This window comes from Fringilla coelebs (assembly GCF_963513975.1).
Source record: "Fringilla coelebs genome assembly, chromosome: 2".
Taxonomy (NCBI): domain Eukaryota; kingdom Metazoa; phylum Chordata; class Aves; order Passeriformes; family Fringillidae; genus Fringilla; species Fringilla coelebs.
The window spans coordinates 84,199,713-84,215,529 of NC_140029.1; the positions used below are offsets into that span (position 1 = coordinate 84,199,713).

Below are 15,817 nucleotides of genomic sequence, written 5' to 3' on the forward strand. Positions count from 1 at the left end.
TTAAGAGTAATGAGGACCAAAAACATAGACAAACCAGCAGAGCCATGTGAAGGGTTAAATGCAAGAGGCTTTTCTTTGACATTCTACCTTAAAGCCTACATCCAAGCAGGGCTCTCATGGAGATATAGTTTCTGTCAGCATGTTGTTGCAACAATGTTAATGCACTCCTAAAACCTAGAAACTGGTTAGAAGCAAGCAGTAGCATAAGTAGCATTAGAAGAACACTCGCCAATATCTTTCAAAAATCTACATTTCCATGCTTCAGTTCACAAATGCATAAGTTCAGTCTGTGTCTTCCCCATTAGACATGAGATAAGCATGAAAACACTCAAGGGCAGGGTGAAGTGAGACAGGAATAATAATTTTTAAAAAACCAAGGATTCCAAGGAGGCTACTGAGGGAAGCTGGGAATTCATTTTAAGCATAATATCATGTCGCTGTATTCTCTTAAAGTGAGGTTGATATATTTACTGCTAGAATACACAGGTGAACAGTTTCTAAACTGAGGTTTTCATGCTTTCATTGTCTACTTTTTGAACCAAGCCAGCAACCAGGAAGCTATGACAGCGGCTGCTCATTACTGGTTTGGGTAATTGCCAATACTTCCACAACTGAAAAACTATCCAGGAAACAGTTAATCACTGATGGAAACAGTGCACTCCTGGAAGATGTCTGCTTCACAGACCAGCCTTGTTCCAAAATTAACACCAAGAATTGAAAATTAAACCATATGAGAAAAGAATCTGGTTCAAAAGTACAGCCTCCATACAGCTTATTGAGAAACAAAAACAAAGGCATGACTTGGCAGGACTATATGGGAGACCAACACGAACTCATTTAAACCAAACTGGGGGTCATGGGAGACACACACAAGCTTTGTGCTCACTTGAGGTGGCTGATGGAATGTCCTCTAGACTTTTGGAAGGCTTTTTCCTATCTGCACTCCTTTTCAAAGCCATCAAAACAGGGTTTAATTCTTCATCAGAACCTGTTACGAGACAAAACACATGAACACTGCACACACAGGCAGGCCACTTTAAGCAAGTCAATGAAGAACCAACCACAGATTTCTCATGAGAGAAATCTATTTTGACAGTTAGCAAAGACAGTGAACATTCAATGAAAATACAAGATAAATCCAAAATAAAATAAACATCTAATTTTAAGTGTGCATTTGTTCTCCCTAAACACCCCCAGTCATCAGCAGAGACTGACAACGGACATGTGATTTGACAGACAAGTGATTTGCCCTGTGTAGGTATAGGTCTATCTTTAATAACAGCATTTGGGGCAATTATTGCACTCCATTGGTTAAGGTTAATATAGGATAAACTCAGATTGTAGCCATTTTGTAACCATCTTTTTATGAATCAGCACAAAGGAAAATTTTAGGTTTTTTTCCTTTGTGCAAATTTTTCTGTTATAGTCTTTCCACAGTGAAAGTAATTTTGTTTCAATGCTTGAGTAACCAAAAAAACCCAACAAAACCAAACAAAACCAACTGACCAAAACCACAAAAACCAAACACCAATTTCCCCCAAACACCCAAAAAAACCCCAATAAACAAACAAACAAACCGACCAACCCCACAAAAAATGACCTGTGGAAGTATTTGGAACCTGGAAGTTATGCAATTGTCTCCAAAGGTAGAATCAATACAGACCTAGCTCCTTCAGAAATCTGACTTTCCTTCCTCCCTATCTCACCTTCCTCCCCTCCCACCAACCAATCACAGTGTTGCTGCCTGTAATTATGGGTGAAACCAAATTACATTTGATTTTTTTCCTCACTTATCTTGAGTTTTCACTGACTCTCTTTGGAAACCCACTTTCCAAAGAGGTTTGGATTTAAGTTGGCAGACCCTGGGAACTTCATGTATTTCTCAGATTCTCCAGGAGAAGAAAATACTCCCAGTTTCTCAGTATGAGACTAAAAAGGTTAAATTATCTCCTCTACCTTAAGGTCTTTGATGACTTTCCTACACATTAGAACTGCCATTCAACCAAATAATGTGAATCCTAGTAAACGGGCGTCTTCATTGATATGGCCATTTTTCAGTGCAGCATGCAGCAATGTTTAATGAAATAGCACAGATTTTTGGTATTATCCTTATATCCAGATATTCCACTGATAATCATTTATCTTCAGAGACTAGCCAGTCAAACTAAAAAATGAACCCAGTGAGCCACTGATTTTTTTTCCTCTTTTAATCTGGTATATTTGAAGGGATTACTAGATTGAGTGTTACAAATTTATTAATTTGAAGGCAATGTCACATGGGATAAGAAAAGTGTAAATCACAAAGACTAAATTAATTCATGCTGCTAAACTATCCTTACCAAAAAAGGTTTACCCAAATGTAGTGTCTTTAAGTGCTTTCCAATCAAACAGCTTAATTAGTTCTTCCCACCCCTCCCAAGCAAATATCCAAATTTCTCAATTAAGAAAGTATCACACAGACTTTCCATTAACATATTTCAAGCTGGATACAAAAAAATTATTGTAGCCATGTTTAACTCGGCACCATGAATTTTAGAAATTAGATAGCTCACGAGTTGAACTTCCTGTTCCAGAGTGGGAATCAGAGTTTTCATCTGAAAACTTGGATCCCAAAGTTAAGTTGTTGCCTTCCTCTTCATTGTTATTCTCCTGCTGCGACATTAAGCAGAACTGAGCTTCTTCTGGCAGGGAGGAGTTGCTCTCATCTTTAAGTGGTGTACTTGTTCTTCTGAAATTCATGAGTGCTTGAAATTCTGAATTCTGTTCAGAAACCTCCAAGAATATGCTTTCATTCAACCCTTTTGCATTTATCTCACATGGTTTGACTACAACCATATTGGTCTTGCCTTCCAAGGGATGAAGATCAACTGGAACCATGTTTCTCTCCTCTATTTTATTAGTAGCTCCATCTATTTTAAGACCAGAAGCTTCAATTTCACTTACTGCAAGATCATTAACTGAGGCTTTGACATATTTTTCTGGAGCTCCCTCTTTGAGAACTATCTTCATTTGTGTATCATAGCTACTTAGGGTGTTGTATGGCTGTGAACTTGTCATGAATAGAGTCTCTTTTTCTGAGGGAAATGTATGATCCTCAAATTCTTCTTGCTGGTATAAATCTTTGGAGATTGGACATGAAACTGCAGATGCTTCTCGAAGAAGTTTTTCTAAAGAGTGACTGAATTCACCAAATTTTGTGATATTTGAAACAGAAGTTTTTTCTATTGTTTCTTGTATTTCTTGAGGGTGATCTCTGTCTTGTTGATGTGGAGCATGTATACTTACACTAGTCTGTATTTTACCATGCAATTTCTTATCCATATTTTCCAGCACAGAAGCTGATGTTTCAGAGACCTCTTTGGGTGGATTCTGAAAATTACTATCAGACCCTCTATATTCAGTGTTGGACAGTGCAGATCTTTCTGTGGTCTCACCAACTCCCTGTACCAGCTCTCCATCATGCCCATAGTCTGTCCTCATAGCTTTCACCTCAGCAGTCCCCTGTACTGTGCTGCCAGCACATTTGGGCTTAGGAAAAGGTGTTTCAGAGGCCTCCTTCAGCATCCTCTCTAAAGCAGAACTCAAGCCACTGGCCTTGGATGGGGCAACAGACTTTTCTATATTTTCACTGATTTCCTGAGGTGCCTCTCCACTATGCTTATAGGTCGTGCTTTCAGCTTCCACCTCCAGAAATCTCTGTACTGTGCTGTGAGCACGTTTTGGTTTAGGAGGGGGTGTTTCAGAGGCCTCCTTCAGCAGCTTCTCTAAAGCAGAGCTCAAGCCACTGTCTGAAGATGGGGCAACAGACTTTTCTATTGTCTCCTGGATTTCCTGCAGCAGCTCCCCATCAGACTCATAAGTTGTGCTTTTAACTTGCACCTCAGCAGTTCTCTGTGCTGTGCTGTCAGCACATTTGGGTTTAGGAGGTGGTGTTTCAGAGGCCTCCTTCAGCAGCCTCTCTAAAGCAGAACTCAAGCTACTGGCCTTGAATGGGGCAACAGATCTTTCTATGGTCTCACTGATTTCCTGCAGCACTTCTCCACCATGTTCATACATTGTCCTTTTAACTTGCTCCTCAGCAGTGTCCCATGCTGTGCTGTCAGCACATTTGGATTTAGGAGGTGGTGCTTCAGAAGCCTCCTTCAGCAACTTCTCTAGAGCAGAACTCAAGCCATTGACCTTGGATCCAGCTACAGACTTCTCTATGGGCTCATGGACCTCTTCAGACTGACCAGTAGCTTCTTGGTGTGCTGACTGTACACTGCAGTAAGTTCGTGAGAGACTATTTGAGTCATCACATGTTTTTATTTCCACCCTTCTGTATTCAGAAGATTGAGATACAAGGGTTTCATTGAGAAGGTTCTCCAAACCAGCTTGAGGCCTCTGAGAGCCCTCAAGAGTATCATCCTTGTCTCCTGCCTGATATTGTAGATACAAAGGTTCAAATTCCCTAAACAGTTTTCTGAGACTTTTTCTGTTCTCATGCTTATCTGTTGATGACACATTCATTTGTCCTGTACTTTTGCCTATTTCTTCTCCTTGATCAACAGGAGAAATATCATGACTGTTGTCCCCTGTTCTCTCAAAAACCTTGCACTGATTTGACTGAAAATGTGTCCCTTTTAAAAGGTTTTCTTTGAGGTTTAAGCTACCTGACATCTCAGAGGCTTCCTTTTCTAGCTTCTTTAGACATGATTTAAATATATCAAGCTCACCTTTAGGTAGAACAACTTTATCCACAGTCTCTGCAACTTCCTCTTTATCCAAAGGAGTAGTCTTGTTTTCCACTTTTTCTATAGGGAAATACAGTTTATCACCTACTACTGGCTCCTTTAAAGCATCTTTATCACCAGGTGACAGGAGCTGCAAGGATACATGATGATCTTTTGATGAAACAATGTTTTTTTCTGTACATTCTCTAACTTCTTGCTCAGGAAGACCCATCTTTTCTGGGGATTTTGAGATAACTGGTTGTCTGTCCAGCTGGAGAGAATCTGTATTCCTTCTGTGTGTCACATTCAGACCTTTTAGGATAGGAGATCCTAGAGACTTTTTGCATACCACAGAATCTAGTTTCTGTGATTTTTCTCGATCAGATGTTTGGGTTTGTTGTAGAATTAACCCTTGCTTGCTCAAATAATCTCTGCCTTTTTTATCTTCCTTTGATTTTCTTTCATAAGTTGTTGATCTAGTATTATTTGGCAAAGAATCATCTTCCCTGTCAATGCTACTCTGGAATTTAACTCCAGTATCCCAGAAGTTTCTCAGACTCTGGAAGTGTGAAGGATCTAAAATTTGATTCTTGGACTTTTCATTCATCTTATCTTTAAAAGACAAAACCTGAAAGCTGGGCTTCTGTTGGGAAGAAGCAGCAACTTTCCCTTTAAGAGTTTCCTTCTCATCTTCATCTTTGCTTTTTGAGGAAGCTGAAGTAACACTGGCTCTGGAATGCAAGTTACTGGCTTTTGGGAGTTCATCAGATTGAAGTGTCCCTTCTGGTTTTCCAAAAGGATGGCCTGGTCCTGATTCAAAAGAATGGTAACTTTTGTTTCTTGAAGCCTGGCTTGCACAACTTAGTTCAGGACTTCTTGATGTATTCTTGCTCTGATCATGCAATGCCTTAGGTAGATACACTGCAGATCGTTTTAGTTGGTCACTTTCTCCATGACCTGTAAATGCATGGCCACCTGACACATCAGCATTGATACCAACTTCTTTCTCTCCATGACTGGGGATAGTTTTATCCCTTTCCCAGAATGCTCTGATCTCCCTTATTCTTCTTTTTTCTTGTAGTGCCTTCTCCGATTCAAATTTCTGAGCTGGTAGCTTGTGCCCTTGATGGTCCAAGAGATTTGATTTTTTATTTTGTTGTTTGATTTCTTGATCTTGTTCTTTTTCTTCAACTCTTGTACAATCAGATTCAGTCAGCAATTTATCATTTTGCTTCTCATTTGCTTCCCCTGTCTTAGGCTTTACCTTCTCCTTTATCAGCTGTATGTCTTCTGAAGTAAAGGATGTAGATGAAATTCTGCTCTGTTGTTTAACCTTTCCAAATGGTCTCTCTTCTGTATCTTCTGTTTTTCCATGCATGCCAGGCCCACTGTGCTGTGTAGGAAGAACTGCTGTTCTGATTGACACATCCACTTCCTCTCTGGGCTCCCTGCCCTGGGACTTCGTTGATACAACTTCCTCATCTTCAGCACTAGAACTTCTTTTAAACCAGTCTAAAACTTTTGACACAGATTCATCATCCACTTTCATGAGTTCATCAGCATGCTTGTCAGGCTTGAAAATGGTTTTAGCATCTCTCTCCTCAACAAGATCAGGCTTACCTTGTTGAAGACTTGTAGAATTGGTATTGGATGCCTCACGTGCTTCTGTTTCAGCAGAAAGTTGATGTCCATCTACAATGTAAACAAACTTATCAGAGTTATGAATCAGACACATGACTAAAAATGTTTGGTCTGCCTAGAAAATTCTCAAATTTTTTTTAACTGTTAATGGAGAAAAGAGTTCTCTGTCCCTGTGATTTTGGAAAGAACTATACCATGAGCAATGGAGTGAAAAAATTCCTGCTCTGAGACATCCTACTGGAATCATTGCTCTTGATGGCACAAGCCAAGAAGATGAGTTAAACCCATTCTTAAAGGAAATGCCTTCATTGAAGGAAAGCTGCGTGTGACACATACGCAGAGGATGACAATCCAGCATATTTGTGTTTAGTCCCATAGGCAAATCCCTAAGTCACATCTGAATTACTCCCAAGGACAACTGACAGCACTACACTAAAATACCATCCACAACAGAGGTGCCTATAGTGGCTCTGATAAGATGACCAGTAGGAGATCATAAAAGTATATAAAAAATATTGATTATATAATTCTGCCGTAGCACATTCCTACTACTACTGTTTCCTAGTTGTTAATTGTTAGCGACAAATTATCCACATTAATGAATATGTGTTACATCCTATCCCATTCCATTCTTCCCTTCTACTAGACTCTTACCAGTAAAGGTTTTGTGTGACTCTGATTCATGGCTCAAGATCTGGTTGGATTTTCTTTCATGTGTCTCATCAACACTCTGCTCATTATTGCTGTTTGACAGGATATTGCTGGAGGTCTTCTGTGGAGTTTCAAGTTTCTTGGGAGTAACTGTATCTGTCTGGAGGCTTTCATTAACTGGGAAGTCTGATCTGTTACTGTCACAAGGGCTGGATGCAGATGTGTCTTCTTGTAAGCCATCTATTGTTTTCGTTTTTAAAGTTGATGAATAGGTTCCCAAAGGCTTTGCAGCAGGAATTTGCTTATCCTCAAATGAATCTGATTGAACAGCATAATTTCCACTATTCTTTTTTTCCTCAGGTTTTAAGATATCATGCTCTCCTTTTTCTTTACCATGGTGTAGCTGTGGGCTTTGCAGAGGTTTTCCTTTACCTGAGCTAGATGAAAACCTCACTTGTTTCAGTTTTTCCAGTGAATTTTGTGTGGAGTTTTCTGCTTCTTCTGTAAAAGAGTTCTTCTCACCTTCTCCTTCAAAAATAGTTGCAGTAGCAAAACCATTCTTTTTCTGAACATCTAAGGTCTGACTGACCCGAACTTCTGAGTCAGTGGAACTTGAGCTTGAGCTGCGCTTGAGAATGCCCCTGGGTGGGGTACCAATGCCATTTACCCTCTCAGTCTGCTTGGTTGGTTTGGGAACAAGGTCTTTTCTTTGAGATACAGAATCTGCTGCTTTGTGAATTAGTTTCCTAGCTTTTGGGACAGGACGCTTAACTAGTTCCTTCTGTGATTCATCAGTAAGTTCTACAGAAGGCTTCTCAGGTTTATCTGTTTTATCATTTTGTAAGTTTGATTTAGGGGGGCTGTCTTCTGAGAGTGACCAAATTTCTGTAAGACATAGAAGAGCACATGAGTTTATGTGATATTTGTCAGTATAAACAGAAAGATATGACAGTGCTGATCTAAAATGCAGTGATTATACTGGTTTATTGAAAAAAAACGTCAGCAAAAACAGCCAGTAATTTTACATAGGTGCTGATTTCATTTTTATGTAACAAAAATTTTTAGCAAATTAAAAGCTTGCAGTTATTTCTTATATTAGAAACACTAACTATTTGATGATACCAAACAGAGCACACCAAGTTTTTTATCAGCATTATTCCTGCAAGGGACAAAGTTTGCAGGGAAGGGCAGCTTTTGAATACACATACACCTCTTCAGAATGTAAACAGCAACCTACAAAAATGGAAACTGGCTATTTCCACAGTCATGTGGAACAAGGCAAATGCAGAAATAATCTCCTGGCAGGGAGATGAAAAGTTTTTTATTCCTACTATGCAAATCTTTCCTTTTCCTGTTAGCATGCTTCACAACATAGAAAGGAGAGTAATAGCCACATATGACTCTAAATTACAACTTCAAATGCCTGTATTATGATATATATAATCACTCATCAACTTGCTTGTAGAAAATACTGCTGGAAAGGGAGGATAATAAACAGGACTAAGGAAACAAAGGAGAAAAGTATGGACCAAAGAGAGCTAGGCTGCTTCTGTCAAGCTAATTAGCAGCAATGATTGAAAGGACAAAAAGACAGCTATGCCAAATTCAAGGAAATTTTACTGTTCTCTTATCAGTTCAGGACAAGCAGCCCTCCCAGACAGAGTGCTTAGTACTGACTAAACCTATGAGTAAAAGAAAGGAAAAAAAATCCATTTACTCATATCTACAGCCATTTCCTGAGTGCATTCACATGCTTTCAATGAGGTTTGAAATAAGCTAGTTGAGAACTCTCTATACTTAAAGACAAAAAAGGTTTTGATCTCTTACAGAAAAAAGCAATGGAAGTAAAAATAATTTCCATATAAACCTACAGGAAATTCACAGTTATCTGCAAAACAAGTTCATTTACCCTTCTTTGATAGCTGAGGTACAATGACTGGTCTGTCTTCTGATTCCACACTGTTCAAGTTATCATCTGATACAGTGGAATTAAAGGGATTTCTCCTTTGCTAAAAAAGAAACAAACATTACTATTGCAGTCAAATTCTTACACCACAAAATAGACACAAGTGCAGTGATTTTCTCTTCCCCACTAACCCATCAGTAAGGAGTCTGAAGGCATACCTCTTAAATTGGACAGATGACAAAAAAAACTAAACAATATGAACAGGAAACTATCAGAAGTGACAGTGATAATCTCATATTGTTCTTCTAAACTCACCAACAACAGAGAGAAGCCACCACTTAAAGACACTTGAAAATTCCAAGCTTTTGCAAGATAAATAATTTTATCTCTAATTCTGTGATATTAGTACAGAGCAGACCAATCACTTTCAGTAGTTGAACAGATTGGAAATAATGTTAAGAAAAAACAGCCACCAATTAGAGGTGTAGCAGCACTTTAGTACTGAACCTTTAGTGGCTTTCATTACCTCCCTCTAAAACAAAAACACCTCATTTTTTTTACAAATTATTATCTTTCCTCCTCAAAGCTTTACTTATGTTTACCACTGAAGCAAATAACTTCTACCATATTCAGTACCAGTCATACCCTTACTGATGAGACTGCTGCCTTCACAGGTCTTTCCTCTGACTTGGTTAACACAGGGGTTACTTCTTTAGAACTGTAAAGGAAAATTATATAACAGCTTCAGCAAACAGGACATTACTTTTTTTTGCTTTTTCAAAAAGGCTTAAAGATTCACTTATATAGACTCAAATATAAACACTTGACAGCTCAGTTTTTCTATTTAGCCTGTCCTCATTCCTATAGGAAAGGGGATACTCTAGCTGTTTTGTTTCATCATAAAAATGTATTTACTTGTAAAAGAATTCAACACAACTTCTACATGGCATGACAGAAACCATATTTTTGATACATTTTAGATGTCTGAGTAAGCTTTATAAAAACAAACATAAACACAAATATATATTTTATATTTACAGTAAATACTGTATAAATACAGTAAATACTGCTACTCTCCAAACAATATCAGTGTTGCCATCTCCATCCTTGTCCTACATTTGTACTTCTAGGACTGAAACCAAACTGGAGGATAGTGTCAAAATCTGACTGAAAAATAGTTTTGCAAAATGTCAAAGTCAGAAAAAAACAGAGGAACCCCATCACCACTATAGTAAAGATGTGACATCTCACAGCAACACATCCCCTCAGAGGTACAGTTTATAAGCTATTCTTTCAATCGAGATGTTTTGGGTTTTTTTTTGATTGACTGCATAAGTGAAGTAAGTTATTGTTTGTGATAATAAGTATAACCCAGATGTGGAGAAATTAAAATAGCTAAAAGAGACAGCTCCCATATTATCTCTAGAAATATTTAATCTACTTGCAGAATGATGCAAGGTTTTTTTTCCCAATCAGATTTTTACTACTTTAATTTACCTAAACATGTCAGATATTAAAAAGTATTTGGTTTTTGAAGATGGAAGTTAGACATGGATTTCAATATGGTCTTCGCAGAACAACCATATAGAGCATCCTAATTTTATATGGAAAACACTGACATTAACCAAGATACACACATGTGATTTTGGTATGGGGGAACAATATGAAGCAGAAAAGATTTATATTTCCAGATAGGAAATATATATCAGGCTAGGAAAGACAGCAATTCCTATGTTTTTTCCAATACAGATGTACAAAGAGATTCCAAAACTGAGTATTTCTTTGTTCAGTGATCTTTGTTATGTGTGAAAAGGCTTAAGGATGGTAAGTAGAAGAGACACAAGGTGTCTTAGGACTGAAACAGCATCCACCTCTCACCAAGTTCCAGGTTCATCTCCTTGCATTAACAAATAACTCTCCAGCCTGGTAATTGGTACCAGTCTGCCTTCCTGAGTGGAGGACAACTCTCCCATCTTCTGCAAGGGGCACAATTAAAGTCAAACTTTAGGAGAGAAAAAAACCCCCAAACACTCTGATAAACTATCCTTGAAAGTCTATTTTCCTCTGGACTTCTAAGTGTGTCTGAGCAGTGGCATCACTTACATTTTGCAGAAGAAAAAACATAATTATGGAGAAGATTACCCCAGTGAGCAGTGTGAACATAAGGCTAGCAAAAAAATACTAGGTGCAATCTGAACTATAAACTTCTATATCCCTTCCTTGCTCTTTTGATTCAACACTGCCTTTAAGAAACATACCACCATGCACGGTGATAGAGCGTTAAGGTATGAGCTGATCTTGTAATGGAATCTCTCTCAAGGGTGAAAAATTAACTGTTCTTACATTTTTGTACGACAGTAACTGTTGTGGCCTCTTATATGCATGCACCAGATTACTAACAGATTACTATTGTTCTTTCTACTATTTGCTGATCCCAAGTAAGAAAAAAATTCTGGTTCTCAAAGAGCTAAATGTTGCAACTTCTAGTTTTTTTTCCAAAATATCCTTCCACATTATTGTTTTTAACCATAGTTCTAAAATATTTTTTTAAGTGTGAAAATAGACATACGTATTATGGAAACTACAGAAAATGGAGTTTGTGTTCTTGCTTTTATAAAGCATTTGTGGTTTGTTTTTGAGAGCACCACACTCGTATGCTCCTGCATTTTGTGTCTTCTCTGCAACATCTACTACTGAACAGGACAATCATAATTTTTGTTTTTCAGGTTTAGGTCCCAAATACTTCAACCTCGCACTCATTTTAAGCAAGAAAAGTACTGTTAAGAACCCTGGGCTGCAAGAAACTGATAAGACATTCTTCAGTGAAGTTTTTACAGGCAGAGAGGTAACTTTGTGTGTGTGTTCAATGAAACGTTATCTTACAATCTTTAATGCAATGTTTCTTTAGACTTACCATAGAATAATTAAAGATTAACAGCTTGGCATTACATACTGAAAACCCAGGTCTAAATAAAGCAAAGCAGAGAAAAAACAAGAGCCAGGATCCTATAACTATGTTTTACAACAATAGGTCTAAAAATGAGTTTACCCACAACCCACACAGATAAGAAAACTGAACAAACTGTTCTTAGATATGCTGCATTCACAAGGCAAATCTAAAAGTGTATAAGGCCAAACTGATAGATTAAAAATGGCTTTAAAAATTCTACCCTTCAACTTGGAAAAATGATGTGCTGAGAACCACAATGAAGGCCCAAGTCCCAGACTGAAGCAACAAGGCAAAGGCAGGAGCAAAGCTAGAGAAAGGGGTTACAGATTTGCAGGCATTGTCAATACATGGATTCATACATGACCTGTGAATCATAATTTGAAAGACAACCCTCCTTTTTTGAGATTCAGCATATAGACAGATGGCCTCACTGGACAGATGTAATATTTACAGTGTGACTCACCTTTGAAAACTCATTCTGTTCAAGGCTACACCTTTAAAGACACTTCACACACCTGGCCTGTAAAGGCTCCGGTATGCAAGAAAATTATTACAACAATATAAAACTCAAAAAAGAAATAATTCATAGCATTTAGATATTTGGGGTGTGGGAATAAATGTCACTGCTAATTATAAGAATATTGTTGCTCTACCTAATATAGCAGCACCCTGATTCAACAGTAGTCAATTGGCCCCAGGGTTGGATTTTATCCTTATCAGTTAACAAACAGATCTAGCAGAACTAAACTTCCTTTACACTCAGTAAGAATTGTTCTGCTTTAAGAACAGGATCCAGAACAAAACTACTCTGAGTAATTTGTCATCATATAGCTTCTGGACCAATCCTCGGCTTAGCAGCTGTGTAAGTTCATGCAGTGCCTGTAAGCCAGTGCTGGCCTAAGCTACACTCTTAGAGAAAGGGGAAAAAAAACCAAACAGAAAAACCCTATAAACCCCACAACACCCACAAACTTATTCTTAAAGCAGCACTTTAAAATGCTTTAAAAGTCCAAGTGCTTGAAGATAGATAGCATTTGGACACTGTAAACTGCGAGCTGCCTTTAACGCAATCCCAAATTCCAGAATGATACTTTGTTCATCCTCTTAGCTGCGTTAAGACTATTCCATTGTGAGAGGAAGAGCGCATTAATTCCTTGTGGGTCCACTATCCTAGTGGCCAAATTAAATGTTTGTAGACTTTCCCTTCCCACCCCACCTACTGGGGTTATTGCTTTTGCACCATTGTGTTTCCTTCTGCCTTTAGAGACAGGCCCACAGTTATGCCAGGTCAGTCTCTTTCAAATTCCAGTATCAAAAGAACAGAAAGGAAGAGTATTTTAAAAGCATATGGTGCCTCCTGCAATTTCTCACATACAATATTGTGTAGACTAACCACCTGAATTAAGCCCACACTAAAATCATAAGCAGTGAATTTCAGTCATGCCACATTTGCTTGCCATAGGTTTTGACATTTTAGAAACAAATGACCTGAGGTATCCAATCAAGTTGTTTACGCTAAGTCAGTGTAAGTAAGCATCCAACCCACATAGGATAGATCACTCCCTAAGGTCCATTTCCAATTGCCTCATAAATCACTGGACTGTATGAGCTTGTTTTAGAGAGAAGACCTTGAGCCATTGAGGAAAGTACAAGTACACATGAACAAGGCATGGAGGCTGATCAACTTCAATTTGGAGCAAAAGGCAGGAGAGAGTCCCGGAAAATAATTATCAAGCTTTGCATGGCTGTGATCTGAAATAAGTCATCAAATCACTTCAAGTTGAAGACCACTATCAAGTTGGTCCAATTAAAAAAAAAAGTCTACATATTCTTAAACTTTGCTATGTTATGTATTTTTGAAGATGCTGCCCTGGCATACTATGAAATCTATTATACTTTATCAATCACACACAGTTTGTGAAGAGTTCTTATTATAATAAAAGGATTATAAGACTATACTTCCTTAAAAATATCATCATCTGTTCCTGATGTGCAACATGCTATGTAAAATCATCTAAAAGGTATATTAAACAGCAACATGTCTTCTGCTGTTCTTAAATAACTTCATATCAATCCCCTGAATGTAAAAGCCATCTGCAAAAAACCTACATTTAGTAACAACTAACTCTGTTATTACATCATTTAACTTCAGCAGGGAAGGAAAACAGATCTCTCCCTTGTGATAAGCAACCTTTATCATCCTTTTTGGACAACTTCATTTTTGGCAAGTCTATAACAAAGCAGTTGATTTGACCTCTTTCAGCATAATTTCAGATGTGGTCAAAACAAAGACCTCTGAGTTCACCGATGGAGATAAAATATAAGAAAGATACAAGCCAGAATTATTAAGACTCACACCAACCTTTGCTGCCATTCACCATGAATATGTGTGCCCACACTGCAGACCATGAAAGTGAAAGGTTCAATTGCTACTAGGTATTGTATAAATGCATAGTAGGAGAAGCCTTACTGCAAAGAAAAAAACAGATGATGTACAGAGAAGGACATAGAAGACAGACAAGAAAGTGATAGGTTAGAGAGCTGATCAATAGCACAACCAGAAGTAAAGCAGTTCCCCTAAGAATTAACTCTGCTCTTTCCTCACTCTGTTCACTATAAGCACAAACAGTGGCTATCTGGGTTGCATCCTGGTTCTTGTTTCCTCAGTGTACTGAGGAATCTGGCCACTTTAAGATATTTCACTTTTGCCTGCTCTGACTCCAACTGTTTCAACACTTTCCTTCTCAAATGTAGACAGAGCCAATGAATTACATGAAGGTATTTTAAAGAGAAGATGTGTCTGTTTCAGAAATCAACTCAGGATATTTCAAAACAAAATAAAGCTGTTTGGGATGTTTATGGGTTTGAGATAAAGTGATTTAATCTTAAATCCTTTTTAGTTCAGAAACTACTTATCATTCAGCCAACTGTACAACTGTAGTAATTCAGGCATACCAAAGATGACTGTCTTATTTTACTCTGAAAGGAAGCTTCTCCATTCCAGAAACACATTTACTTTTCTTGGTAGAATCTGACTAATCTTCTACAGCTATCTAAAGATTCTAGTTCTTTCCATCTGAAATATGTTTGGTCTTCTTAAAAAGTCTCAGAGGTCTTAAACTGTGTGCCAAATAATTTGGAAAATTTTAAACAGCAATTTTTGAGTTTCCAATTCTTCATGTCATATGAAGTGCTCAAAACATGTGGATGTGGCACTTGGGAATGTGGTTTAGTGGTGGCCTTGGAAGTGTTGGGTTAATGGATGGACTTGATAATTCTATAGGTTTTTCTAACCTCAATAATGCTGTAATCCAAGTTTAAAATTCAGGCTGAATTGATAGAACGGTTTCAGTAAACAACTGAGTGAAGACATGCAGAGGTTGTGGTCCCCATATTACTAACTGCAGGGTACTGATCATGGCCAGCCATTCTAATTAGAAAATCCAGGTCTCATTTCAAGGAACCAAAATAAATTGTGACATGAGAACATGTGTGCAGCCGTTCTGTGATTGACTGTCAACTTCTTCTGAGAAAGGCAAGCTGAAGATTGTTAATTGTGTCTGTCACATGCAGTTTTCTTGCACAATTCTAAGGGAACATTTGGTGACCTTTGAAATAAGTACAACATCCCAAGTTTCACTAGTCCATATATATGTATAGATTCTAAGCATGATAAACAGTTTACCTCCAACTACTTTTCTGTTGTTCTTCTTCTTGATGTTCCTCAATGCCATGTAGATCTGGTGGCTCAAAGACTTCTTTATTAACATTGTTCACCCAGCTGATCTTTGCTTTGCTCGTTTTGTTCTGACCCACTTCAGCTAAAACATGATGAAAGAATATTGTTGTTACCCACATGCTCATACAGGTTTTCTTAAGAAAGATGAACAAGTATTTGCATTTAGGTCTACAGCTATTTCTAAAGCCCACTATACTTGAATTGTTTTCAGAAGCAGA

The 15,817-nt window shown here is 37.9% G+C and overlaps 1 protein-coding gene across 7 annotated transcripts in view; it reads right to left on the reverse strand.

Moving 5' to 3' along the window:
* SYTL2 (synaptotagmin like 2) overlaps positions 1 to 15,817 on the reverse strand; it is a 54,269-nt gene that overhangs the window by 12,402 nt on the left and 26,050 nt on the right. For 5 of the 7 annotated variants that reach the window (XM_084227050.1, XM_084227051.1, XM_084227047.1 and 2 more), the window contains 6 exons: positions 15,546 to 15,681; positions 9,556 to 9,628; positions 8,914 to 9,013; positions 7,008 to 7,889; positions 6,333 to 6,404; positions 887 to 988 (listed from right to left, as the gene is read on the reverse strand). In XM_084227050.1, the coding sequence (XP_084083176.1) occupies positions 887 to 988; positions 6,333 to 6,404; positions 7,008 to 7,889; positions 8,914 to 9,013; positions 9,556 to 9,628; positions 15,546 to 15,681 (1,365 nt within the window). Of the gene's footprint in view, positions 1 to 886; positions 989 to 4,715; positions 4,840 to 6,332; positions 6,405 to 7,007; positions 7,890 to 8,913; positions 9,014 to 9,555; positions 9,629 to 14,222; positions 14,321 to 15,545; positions 15,682 to 15,817 lie in introns of those variants that run through there. The other 2 variants (XM_084227052.1, XM_084227053.1) reach the window with 2 other exon arrangements.